We start from the raw sequence: 14,224 nt of genomic DNA on the forward strand, positions 1-14,224 counted from the left end.
TTTTGCCAACAGCCTGGGCTGTTTGGGACTTCCACGAGAAAATATCCTATTTGTGGTGTCCATTTGGCTCCCAAATTAATTGGATGTAACCAAGTTCCTGGAAGTTTCGTTTGGTGAAAAGAGTTGAGAGTTGGGACTCTACTCCCTTATTATTGGGAGACTACACTTGCATATTGCCTTCATGTGTTTTTGGAAAGTTTTCACTCCTCTAAGTTTTCTTCTCATCCTCAAAACCTCTGTTTGCTCTGTCTTTGCCCACATTTCTTCCCTCAAACCAATTTCCTCTCTCTTGAGCACTAGATTCTCCAGGTCCCATTACTCCATGGCCAGTCTACCCAATATATTCATTCTAATTCCCTGTTTCAGTGAGATCTATGTGTTTCATTAGTTCCTTTATATTTATACCTACAATCTACAGATAGTACCTTCTTTATCATTTATCTAGCAGCTAATATCCACATATAATTGAGTATAAACTATAAGTATCTTTCTGGGTCTGAGTTATCTTATTCAGGGTGATTTTTTTGGTTACTCAGAAATGTTTACAAATTTCATGATATAATGTTTTAACATCTGGGTAATACTCCATTATGTAAAGGTTTTATATTTTTAAATCTATTTTCAACTGAAAGATCTCCCATGCTCATGGCTTGGAACGAATAATATAGTAAAAATGGCCATCTTACCAAAAGCAATCTACATATTCAATGCAATTCCCATCATATTACCAACACAATTCTTTTCAGACCTTGAAAGAAAAATTCTCACCTTCATATGGAACAACAAATAACCCAGAATTGCTAATACAATTCTCTACAGTAAAAGATCTTCAGGAGGTATCTCCATCCCTGATCTCAAGCTGTACTCTAAAGCAACAATACTAAAAACTGCATGGTACTGGCAGGGAAACAGACTGGTAGATCAATGGAATTGAATAGAAGACCCTGAAATAAATTCAAACACTTATGGTCACCTGATTTTCGACAATGATGCCAAAATCATTCCATGGCAAAAAGACATCATCTTCAATAAACGGTGCTGATCTGGAAGTCTACATGTAGAAAAATGCAAATAGACCTATACTTATCAGCCTGCACAAATCTAAACTCCAAGTGGATCAATGACCTCAATATAAACTGGACACACTACACCACTTGGATCAAAAAGTGGGGAAGAACGTTGAACTCATTGGCACGGGAGACAACATCCTGAACAGAACAACAACAGCACAGGATCTAAGATCAATAATCAATAAATGGTACCTCATAAAAACTGAAAGTTTCTGTAAAGCAAAGGACACTGTCATCAGAACAAAATGAAAGCCTACAGACTGGGAAATGATCTTCACCAAACCTATATCTAACAGAGGACTAATATCCAGTATATATAAAGAACTCAAGAAATCAAACAGCAACAAATCAAGTAATCCAATTAAAAAATCGAGTACAAAACTAGAGAATTCTCAATAGAGGAATATCAAATGGCAGAGAAACACTTAAAGAAATGTTCAAGGTCCTTAGTCATAAGGAAAATGCAAATTAAATAAACTCTAAGATTTCACCTTACACCCATCAGAATGGCTAAGATCAAAAACTCAAGTGACAACACATGCTGGAGGGGTTGTGAAGAATGGGAAACCCTCCTCCACTGCTGGTGGGAATGTAAACTTGTACAACCACTCTGGAAAGCAATCTGGTGCTTCTCCAGACAACTAGGAATAGTGCTTCTTCAAGATCCAGCTATACCACTCCTAGGCATATACTCAAAAGAGGCTCAAGTACACAATAAGGACATTTGCTCAACCATGTTTGTAGCAGCCTTATTTGTAATAGCCAGAAGCTGGAAACAGCCCAGATACCCCTCAGTGGAAGAATGGATACAGAAATTGTGATACATCTACACAATGGAATATTACTCAGCCATGAAAAACAAGGAAATCATGAAATTTTCAGGCAAATGGTGGGATCTGGAAAAGATCATCCTGAGTGGGTTATCTCAGAAGCAGAAAGACACACACGGTATATACTTACTCATATAGACATATGATATAGGATAAACCTACTAAAATCTGTACACCTAAAGAAACTAATCAAGAGGGAGGACTCTTGCTAAAATGCTTGATCCCTATCCAGAAAGGCAAAGAGGCTGGACATCAGAAGATGGAGAAAAGAGAGGACAAGTCAGGAGCCTGACACAGAGGACCTTTGAAAATCTCTGCCCTACAGACTATCAATGCAGATGCTGAGACTTATGGCCAATCTTTGGGCAGAGTGCATGAATCTTAGGAAAGAAGTGGAAACAGTAAGATCTGGAGAGGACAGGAATTCCAAAAAGAGAGGAAAAGAACCAAAAAATCTGATCACAGGGGTCTTTCCGGAGGCTGATACTCTAACCAATGACCATGAATGGAGATAACCTAAGACCCCTGCACAGATGTAGCCCATGGCATTTCAGTATCCAAATGGGTTCCACAGTAATAGGAACAGGGACTGTCTCTGACATGAACTGTTTGGCCTGCTCTTTAATTACCTCCCCCTGAGTGGGGAGCAGCATTACCAGGCCACAGAAGAGGACAATGCAACCACTCCTGATGAGAACTAATTGACTAGGATCAGAAGGAAAGAAAAGGAGACCTCCCCTATCAGAGGACTTGGGGACTGGCATGCATGCAGAGGGGGAAGGAAGGGAAAGATTGGGACAGTAGAAGGGAGGGAACCACAAAGGGTGGGGAATACAAAGTAAATAAAGTGTAAGTAATGAATTTTTAAAAAAGAAAGAACATAAAAAAGAAAGATATGTAGGTTGTTTTCAATTTTGGCCTATTATGAATAGAGCAGCGATGAGCATATTTGAGCAAGTGTCCTTGTGTTAAGCTGAAGAATTCTTTAGTTATATGCCCAAGAGTTTTATAGCTGGATCTTGAGGTAGAATGATCCCCATCTCCATGATTGGGATACTATGCGGATTTTCAGAGTGTCTGAACAAGTATGCATGTCCACCATCAATGAATGAGTGCTCTCCTTATTCCACATCCACAGTAGGATGGGCTGTCTCCTAGGTTAGTGTTATTAGCCATTATAGGAGGTATACAATGGAATCTTATTAATGTTTTGATTTTCATTTACCTGGTGACTGAGAATGGTGTGCATTTCTCAGCCATTTGAGTTTCCTCTACTGAGAATTTTCCACTTAGATCTGTAGTACATTTTTTCATGTCAGGTTTCTCTGTGTAACCTTGACTGTCTTGGACTTGCTTTGTAGTCCAGGCTAGCCTTGAACTCACAGTGATTTATCTGCCTTTGCCTCCCTGAGTGCTGTTATTACATATGTGTGCCACTGTACCCGGGATACTTTTTTAATTGGATTGCTTGGTTTTTGATACCTGGTTTCTTGATTTCTTCTTGTATTATTGATATTATCATTAGTGACTCTTAAGGGAAATAATAACTTATTCATTACAAGTATATCAACTTCTTCAATACACTTTGGTGCTTGAAAAATTCTTATAGCTATAAATTCACAATTGGCAAGTGCAATCTGCAAAGGAACATGGTGAGTACTTGTGTTTCAGATGAGAGACGATTGCTAATGGTAACAGAAGTCCTGGGAGACTATGCTGAAACAGAAGACATTTCATAGGGAGAAAATGTCCCAGTGTTCTGTTCTGACATCACTAAAAGAATGCTAAAGAATTAGGAAGGCTGTAACGTTAAAAATAGTTTGATAGGATTTTCTTTTTGTTTTACCAATATAACATAGTGACATTCACACAAAAATATAAGAGAAAATTGAAGTATGAAATACACCGAAATTGAAATAATAGCCATAAGATGTGTTATATTGTCTTCTATATAGGATGTGAATGGTTATAGAAGTTTAAATGACATGTTTGATAAAATTTACAGTGGAAAGCACTAAAAGTCATTTTCCAAAATCTGTATAGAAATGCCATTATTGATGGTTTTTCTCCTTGTACATGCAATTAGCAAAATCGATCATATTCTTTTAGGAGTAAAATTTTATTCTTAGACAAAGTCTTTTTTTTACCATCAGGAATCATTTTATTGATTTTTTTTTTTTAGAACAGCTACATTTTAGTTTATCCTAGGGCTCTCTCTGTACTATATAGTCTCTTGTTCTTGGTTACCCAAGCAGTGCTGGTTGTGGGTTCCTTCTCGTGGAGAGCCTTAGATCAAATCAAACATTGGTTGGCTTTCCCACAAGTTCTATGCCACCATTGCCCCAGCACATCCTGCAGGAAAGATTAGACAAAGTCTTACAGGCACATAATGCTTTTTAAATTTCTTCACTATTTCAGAAAGTATAATATTCTGTCTTCAGAATAAACTCATATGCGATTCATTTTTAACATTTTATCCTCTTTCAATGTCTCGTTTTAAAATCATAGTTTACAAGTTATAACCTAAGAGATCAAAACATAATTTGGTCTCAGGCATTTGAAATGTTATTGTTAGTCATAGATATTATTAAATATGATTTAATGAGATTTTTATGATGTTGAAGAACATGAACATGAAAGCCAAATAACATTTTACTGTACATTGTATGATTCCTTATGTGTCAAGAGAATTTGTATGTATTAATGAAAATATGATTAATAAAATCTGTTAGATTTTAATCCTTTAATATTTACTTTTAATAATTAAAATAAAGCATAAACTACTATTAATTAGTTATACTGTTCCAGTCATGGGGTTTTCATGTTTCTATAGAATAGGGATTCCAAGACAGATGGACATGTAGAAGACTCACTGTCCAGGTCTAGTTCATAAATGAGTCTCAGAGATCAATCCAGTTCTTTATTGATTTCCAACCATAAACCTCTCAATCAGCATGACTCATTTTGATGAATCCTGAAAATGCTTTCATCTTTAAAGATCTCTTATACTTTTATAATAAGATAGATAGAATTTATAAAGAAATTTAGAGAGGGCATATTAAAATGTTCACTTCAAAATATCTGATAATTTCATGTTTGCAGTATCCTTTATAATTCTCCTATGTCTTCTTTTAGAATAACGAATCAGAAATATGAATTTGTTCTTGTACTGCTTTTTGCTACTGATGAGATCAACAGAAACCCTTACCTTTTACCCAACATGTCTTTGGCATTTTCTGTCTATACTCAGTTGTGTTTTAATACTTTAAGAAATATTGATTTAATAATTTCACAAAATTGACATCTTCCTAATTATGTCTGTGGAGTGCCTGGATTTCTTGTAGGCATTACAGGACCATCATGGACTATGTCTCTAAAACTGGTGACCTTTGACTAGGAACCAAAGGTGAGGCTGTTTGGTAAAAAGACGTTATAGCTTATCAATGCCATTTACAAGTTCATACAGAGAATGAATGGGCAGCCTGGATTGGTGTGTGCTGATCAACATATATTCTAGAGGATTAATGAGTCAGATATCTATGTAATTTACATTTCACTGTATTACAAAAAATGGATGAAATGGAGAAACAGAAAATGATTTGTTGAATGTCCAGACTTGTAAGACATATTATAGAACAACATAAGAATAATGCATGAAATTCACAAGGCAATCTTAATTGTCTTTTGCAGGAATTCTGGAAGGTTAGTAACACAACTCATATCTACATAAGAACTTGTAGCTAATCATATTTCTCACTTTGCTTCCTCTGTGTCACAACCTTCAGATTTTCTTTGGGCCATTTCATCCTATCCTGAATGACAAAGTCTGGTTTCCTTATGTCTACCAGATAGCACACAAGGATACATGTTTGCCCAATGCCATGGTGTCTCTGATGCTTTATTTTACATGGACCTGGATAGGGCTGGTCATCTCCAGTGATGACCAGGGAACTCAGTTTCTCTTAGACTTGAGAGAAGAGATGCAAAGTAATGGACTCTGTCTAGCTTTTGCAAATGTCATTCCAGATGACATGCAGTTATACATGACAAGGGCTGTAGTATATGATAAGCAAATCATGACATCATCAGCAAAGGTTGTTATTATTTATGGTGAAATGAACTCTACCCTAGAAGCCAGCTTCAGACAATGGGTATATTTAGGTGTACAAAGAATCTGGATCACCACCTCGCAATGGGATGTCACCACAAGTAAGAGAGATTTCAACCTTGATACCTTCCATGGGACTGTCACTTTTTTACACCACAATGGCGTGGCTTCCAAATTTAGAAATTTTATGCAAACAATGAACACTTCCAAATATCCAATAGACATTTCTCAGATGAGAAAGAAGTGGAATTATTTTAATTGTCCAGTTTTTAACATCATCTATAGCACAATGAATCATTGTTCATTGAACACTTCTTTGGAATGGTTATCACAGCATGAATTTGACATGGTCCTAAGTGAAGAAGGTTACAATTTATATAATGCTGTGTATGCTGTGGCTCATACCTACCATGAAATTATTCTTCAACAAATAGAGTCTCAACAAATAGCAGAAATCATAGGAAGATTCCTTGGCTGTCAGCAGGTAAATGATAGTATTTTCCACCATGCTTAAGTTATGGTATTTTTAAATGGCACCACAAATGCTCATATAAAATTTTCAAACACTATTCCCTCAATACAAGAATTTCTATAGGAAAAAATCTTCTTAATACAAGATTTTTGTGGATAAATAGACTGCACATCACTAAAAAATAATGACTGACAGCATTTTTGTATTATTATCTGTTAATTTTATGAAAATGTGTCTTTACATTTTACCAAATGAGTTCACTATTAGAAATAGTAGCTAAAGATTTTATTATAAAATCCTCATGTGGCAACTAGAAGCAAATTTGTTTTTCAAGAAACAAAATAAATGTTGGTCAATGTAAGGTATTTGTATGAAGTGTTAATTCAATATGTAGACAAATACTAAGGACTAAATAAATCCTTTTATCAAATTCATTTTTATGTTTATATGTGTAATGCATTTCTTGGTGTACCAGTCCCTCTCTTCCTTTCAACAACATGAAGACACCTTAACTCCTATCAATTTTATGACTTTTCTTTTTAATTTTTTTGTACAAACACGCACACACACACTTCTGCAAAAATATGTACATTTACTGAGTGTTGAGAAGTTTTTATACAAGTAATGAGTATCCAGCTCTGTTGTACTAGGTTATTCAATATTCGATAAATTTTCAGAAAATTTCCACCATGAAACATGAATGAAGTATAATTAAGTTTAGTTAGCCATAAGAAACCTGTTTTTTACTATATAGAATACAGTCAATATAGTTGCCTTTTCTAGAATATATTAAATGTTATTGCATATTCACAATGTCTCTTGGCCTTATTGGTTGGCATATGTTAATTATCTAATGAAATATCTCTCTTAGGTGGCTTCTCTGCTGGAGAATGTTGTATTTACTAACCCTGTTGGCGAACTGGTGAATATGAATCAGAGAAAAAAAACAGTGTGCAGAGAATGACATTTTCAGCATCTGGAATTTTCCACAAGGCTTTGGATTAAAGGTGAAAATAGGAGGCTATTCCCCTTATTTGCCACAGACCCAACAACTACACATATCTGAAGACTTAGATTTGGCTATGGGATCAACACCGGTGTGTACACATAACTTTCATATTTTAGTATGTGTATATTATTAAAAATTGTGACAGAGCTTTGGCTTATTGGGAAAGAAAAGTTTCTGCTCTTACAAAGGATCCAAGATGAGTTCGTAGCATCCCTGTGTGATGGCTCACAATTTTCCTTAAGTGTAGGTCATGAGAGTATTTGCCTCCTGCTTTCAAGACACCTAAAATCACATTACAATTCACCCTGAACCACAGAAACATATATACAGAATTAAAAATATCAAAAGTATTAAAAATTGTAACTTGGTATAAAACATGAAATGTGGTGATTCTCTGTGTATATCTCCATAGCATAATAGAGATTAGGATGCAACTCTTTTCACAAACATTTCTCTGTATACTAGACTTTAATTGCAAGTTTAAAATTTTTTAAGTATGAGTATTTCCCACATAATTTGTTCATTTTTATCCTTTAACCCTTCACTGTTCTATCATGCTTTCCTTGCAAAACAACTCATTAATCTTGCTTTGATCTTTAAACACTCAAAAAAATTTATAGCACTCATTTACTTCTGGTGGAACACTTTAGGAAATAAACAAATTTTAATATCTTCAACCAAACATTTAGAAATAAAAGTGTCACAAAATGTCCTAGGTGTTGTATGGTCTTCAATTTTCTTACACGTCTATAGGAAATGCTCAGATGCTGAATTTGATGAATAATGCAGGATAAAAAGAAGCATGTGTAACCCATGTCTGTTACCAATGTTTATTCTAACTGCCTCAGGTTCCCACCTCTACATGCAGCGTGACGTGCCCTCCTGGATTCAGGAAATTTCATCAGAATCAAACAGCAGACTGCTGCTTTGATGTGTCTCCTGCCCAGAGAATGAGGTTTCCAATGAGACAGGTACATGTTTGTGTACAGAAGAAATTCCTGAAAATGATTATCTTCTCTTTTTAAAACTAGAATTTTGAAAGGGCCTGAAAGGAAAGTACAGAAAAAAATGTCTGTTTTTAATATAACCATTTTACTGATATCAAGCATAATATGAGCCCACAATAAATATATACTTTTTTCCTCAAACCACTCCTTTTCTCACATTATGATGCTTACATATTTTATATTTTTCAGAGAATTTTTATGAAAAAATATAACAAATATTTTACCAAAAAGTTTTGCATATAGTATTGATACATACATTTCTAATCTTTTTTGTTTTTGAACAAATTAAAGTGATATCAAGATCACTCGACAATCTTATTCTGGCTCCCAGCTTGGTCTGTGACAAGCACTCAAAGCTCAGGCTCTTGCTGTTTTTTAATACAAGGTATTTAAGATCCTACGGAATAGCTTACAGAATGAAGAACTTACTGTGAAAGAATTAAGACAGAGTGCAGACATAAGAATGAACAAAAGATGTGGTAGTGTTTTCAGTGGGCACTTCCTACTGACAAATAGAAAAAGGGCTCAGGATATTCTTAGTGCTGCATGATATCTAGCTTGCAATATATACCTGGAAATAAAAAGAGACTTTACAGCAAAGAGTAGAAAGTGAAGAAAAACACCTTTTGATTGTCTTTTAAACTGCAAATACATACAAAGTTACAACTGTACTCACATTGACATGCAAAAATTACTCACACATACAATCATGAATACACATTTATGTATGTCACATACACATAAACATTTAACTAATTTAAATATTTTTAATTAGAAAATTGTTACATCTCCTTCCTATTTCCTTTCAACACCAATCATTACCCTCTCTCAAACCACTTCTATATATCCCCTCTATTCTCAAGTTGATAATATAAGGAATAAAGAGGTAGATTAAATCCAGATATATTATATGCATACATTAAATTTAAAGAAAAATTCTAAGAAAAATATTTTATGTTGAGACATATGAAAAATTTATGAATCACTTGGATATTTTTTGTTTCTAATATACAAGTGAGTTACAGAAAGAAAATTAAAGGAATTTAGAGAATCTCATATGGCAGGCATCATAAGAATAAAAATTAATCGAGACAATAAATGTCCCTTTTGTAATTAATACATTAATTGTTCAGGGGATGAGTTAAACTGAAGAGGATTTTGATGCATGAGATGCACTGCTTCTTTTTTAATTTTTTAAAATTAATTACAGCTATTCACTTTGTATCCCAGCTGTATCATCCTTCCCTCCCTCCTTTCCTCCCAGTCCCACCCTCCCTTCCTCATCTTCTCTCATGCCCATCTCCAAGTCCACAAATAGGGAAGGTTCTTCTCCCCTTCCCTCTAACTCTAGCTTATCATGTCTCATCAGGACTGGCTGCATTGTCTTCCTCTGTAGCCTGGTAAGGCTGCTCCCACCTCATGTCAGAGACTATTTCTGTTCCCCTCACTAGGGAACCCACTTCAAGATTGAGCTGCCATGGGCTATAGCTGTGCAGCGGTTCTAGGTTATCTCCATGCATGGTCCTGAGTTGTTGTTTCAGACTCAGAAAAGACCCTGGTCCCAGATATTTTGGTTCTGTTGCTCTCCTTGTGGAGCACCTGTCCCCTCCCTATCTCTCTATCTCCACCTTCTTTCATAAGAATCCTGGCACTCTGCCCAAAGTTTGGATATGAGTGTCAACATCTGCTTTGATACTCTCCTTGATAGAGTCTTTCAGAGGGCCTTTGTGTTAGGCTCCTGCCCTGTTCCCTGTTTTCTCCCTCTTCAGATGTGCATCCTGTTAGTCTATCTGAGTGAGGATTGATCCTCTTACCCAGGGTCCTCGTTCTTGCTCAGCTTCTTTAGGTATACAGATTGTCTAATATCTACTTATAAGTGAGCGTATACCATGTACAATATGGATAATATTCACTTGTAAGTGAGTATATATCATGTTTGTCTTTCTGCTTCTGGGATACCTCACTCTAGATACCACCATTTGCCTGAAATTTTCAGGATTTCCTTTTTTAGTAATTGCTGAGTCGTATTCCATTGTGTAAATGTACCATACTTTCTGTATCTATTACTCTGCTGAGGGGCATTTGGGTTGTTTCCAGATTTTGGCTATTACAATAAAGCCGTTATGAACATGGTTGAGGAAATTCCCTTGCTGTGTACTTGAGCATATTTTGGATATAAGCCTTGGAGTGGTATAGCTGGATCTTGAGGAAGCACTCTTCTTAATAGTCTGAGAAAGCACCGGATTGATTGCACAAAACTATGTAAAGTCCAGGTGGATCACAAACCTCAACATAACACCTCAATAGGGGGATATTCCACAACCACTTAGTTTTATCCTTTACTCTAAAGTTGCAACTATGTGGCTAAAGCTCCCAAAGTTTTGTATTTATTGGGCATGTAACTCCACCAACTTGTTCAAGTATATTTTCACCAGCTTTCTCTTTTTTGATGATTCCATTCATTGCTTAGCTTCTCTCTAAGTCCCTTTCAGAAATTGGAAGTTTATCTTGATAAGGTTGGCATTCCATTTAGCATCATTCCATTTAGTTGTCATTTCATTGAATATCAGGCTGTAAACTTATTTATCTCCTTGAGATATAAATATTTTATCTCCTACACATAGCTCCATTATCCTCCTTGATGCTCTTTTTTCCTTAAACTGGAAATTTTGTATTCCCTTGCTTACTTTTCTCCTTTTCTCTATAAAAGATTGATCACTAATATCCACACATAGAAGTCAAAATTAGTTTACCTTACCATTTCCTCTTCTGACATCCTTTAAGTTAGCCTCAGGGAAACTTTAAAACAAGAGCAAAATTAAAAAACATTCTTTGCAAAATCATAACACAACAGTCTTTTAGCATCTTTGATTTTCTCCTTTAATTTTCTTGACACGGGCAACAACTATTCAACTCTCCCTGATACTGTCTTCCACGATCCTTCAGATGTGGCCTATTAATTGCCACTTAAAACATTCAACTTCTTTCTTAATCCAAAGTCCCCATTCCTCCAACCAGCAGAATGGTCAGGACTGGCATAGTAATACAATTCCACTTTAGTATTTCTGCCTTGGTGTGTGTTCAATTTTCATAAAGAGACACTATGAAAATACTTATAAAAGAAAGTATTTAATTGGGGCTTGCATACAGTTTCAGAGGTAGTCCATTATAATCATGCCAGGGAGCTTTGGAAGCATGTAGCCATGCATGGTTCTAGAGAAGTAGTTGAGTATTCTCCATCCAGATGCTCAGGTATCAGGAAGAGAAAGTCACTGCATTTTTCCTCTGCTTTGGAAAACCTAAGGTTTATACTCAGTGACATACAACCTCCAGCAAGACGACACCTAATCCAATAAGACCAAACAGATTCCAAAACTAATGCATCTATAATCCTTACAAATCATTTTATTCCATAGTGACATTCAAATCTGTGAGCATATAGGGAAATTTCTCACTCAAAACACTACCCATGCACAGCCCAAATATCTGTGTCTGATAAGCTTAAATTTTAAGCTTAAAGCGTAGAGTTCAACAATCTGAGTTGTTATACATTATCATTTCTAATGCACCAAGAATCCAAGTATTTTTCATATTTTAAAAACTTTTATATGTATTTCCTCTTCATTATTTTTTGTAAGGTCGGTATGCTCCATCACTAGGGATTGTTAAAGAGCAGCATGATCTCACTGCTTCCTAAAGCAATAAATGATAAAATGTTCATTGTGCTATTCCCTGATTAATATGTATACTAAATTATTAAGTATATAGTGATGAAATTTTATTGGAGTTTGTTTTTATGTTCTTCAGCAGATATGGAGCAGTGTGTGAGCTGTCCAGATGACCAGTATGCCAATGCAGAGCACACATACTGCCTGCAGAGGCATGTCTCTTTTTTGGCTTATGAAGACCCATTGGGGATGACTCTGGCTTGCATGTCCTTGTGTTTCTCTGTACTCACTGCTCTTGTACTTGGTGCTTTTGTGAAGTACAATGACAGTCCCATTGTGAAAGCCAATAACCGCATTCTCAGCTACATCCTACTGGTCTCCATCACCTTCTGTTTCCTCTGCTCATTGTGTTTTATTGGGCATCCCAACATGGGCTCCTGCATCCTGCAGCAGACCACATTTGGTGTCTTTTTTACAGTGGCTCTGTCTACTGTCTTAGCCAAGACAATTACTGTGGTCCTGGCCTTCAAGCTCACTACTCCAGGAAGAAGGATGAAAAGGATACTGGTGTCAGGAGCACTTAACTTTGTCATTCCCATCTGTACTCTCATCCAACTTATTATCTATGGAATCTGGCTGGTAACATCACCTCCATATGTTGATACTGATACACACTCTGAACATGGGCAGATGATCATTGTGTGCAACAAAGGCTCAGCCATTGCATTCCACCTTGTCTTGGGGTACTTGGGCTCTTTGGCTCTGGAAAGCTTCACTCTGGCTTTCTTGGCCAGGAATCTGCCTGACAGATTCAATGAAGCCAAATTCCTGATCTTCAGCATGCTAGTGTTCTGCAGTGTCTGGATCACCTTCCTCCCTGTCTACCACAGCACTAAGGGGAAGGTCATGGTGGCTGTGGAGGTCTTCTCCATCTTGGCCTCCAGTGCAGGGCTGTTAGGGTGCATCTTTGTGCCAAAGTGTTATGTTATTTTGACGAGATTCTATTCTCTTCCAAAGTGCAGAAATAAATCATTGTATTGAACCCTTCATAGTTTAAAGTTTTAGGTTATACTCTGTTCCCTTCCCTGGAAATGACCACTTTTACAACTCCAAGATTTTGTCAGTTACCTTACTTCTTTGTGCATTCTTTCTCCCATCTAGTTTAACAAATTCATTGGTGTCATCTTTGTTCTGCTCACAATTTGGGAGTCATGTGAGTAATAAATTTTTGTATGCTTTCTGCAGTTCCTAAAAGATATTATCACAGTATGCTTCCTCATCTTCGTCTCTCAGAATAGTTTTTAAAATTTCTTTTTCAATAATCCACAAGACTTTGGCTCAGGAGGGCATTTTTAGATGACCCCCTTGCTTTAAAAAAGGGAATCATTAACAAATTGGCACTACTTAGTCTAATTCTCCTACTTCTTCTTCTGGTAGCATGCAGACTACTTTCTAGTACCTTTCATGCTAGTCAGTAGGCTTGCCATTGTAAGCTGGGCCCGATGTCAACTCTTTTATATTTGGTGACATAAGAAAATGTTAACCCATGAAATATCATCTTACCACCATTGCATTAAAGAGAAATCCCACCACTGAAGTCTCTGGGATTTATGTGGAAAAGGCATGGAGAGACTGTAAAAGATAGTTAGTGGACAAATTTTAAAAAGGATCACAATGCACAAACAATTGGACTCATGATCCTATGAATTTACAAAAAGTTTGGAAGCATTCATAAGCCCTGAAGAAATACAAGCCATTACCATTCTAGTACTAACAATTGGACAAGGACTCAAAAATCTCATCTCTAAACAGACATATTTTGCAACTTATACCTGTTGTAAAGAAAATCAATTTTATAATAGAATTTTACTAATTATTTCAACCACACTCTAGGGAATGTCATGTCTTATGTTTTAGTTGGCCAAAACAACACAAAACACAACTGTTTTGGGTTTTGTGTGTGTTATGTAGGGGCATTTAGGGTTTCATTTTCTTTGGGCATTTATTTTGTCTTACCCTTTTTTTGTTTGTTATAATTTCCATTTTTCACTTTGTTTTGC

At 36.0% G+C, this 14,224-nt stretch overlaps 1 protein-coding gene across 1 annotated transcript; it reads left to right on the forward strand.

Annotated features, from left to right (window-relative positions):
* Positions 1-2,929: 2,929 nt before the first annotated feature.
* On the forward strand, positions 2,930-13,205 carry LOC110543182 (vomeronasal type-2 receptor 116-like). Its single transcript, XM_060370098.1, is given in 8 exon segments — positions 2,930-2,985; positions 5,003-5,306; positions 5,686-6,492; positions 7,352-7,420; positions 7,422-7,577; positions 8,338-8,416; positions 8,419-8,460; positions 12,304-13,205. Coding segments are annotated over 8 exon segments (2,415 nt in total).
* Positions 13,206-14,224: the final 1,019 nt, after the last annotated feature.

The sequence above is a fragment of the Meriones unguiculatus genome, chromosome 17, assembly GCF_030254825.1.
Source record: "Meriones unguiculatus strain TT.TT164.6M chromosome 17, Bangor_MerUng_6.1, whole genome shotgun sequence".
NCBI lineage: Eukaryota > Metazoa > Chordata > Mammalia > Rodentia > Muridae > Meriones > Meriones unguiculatus.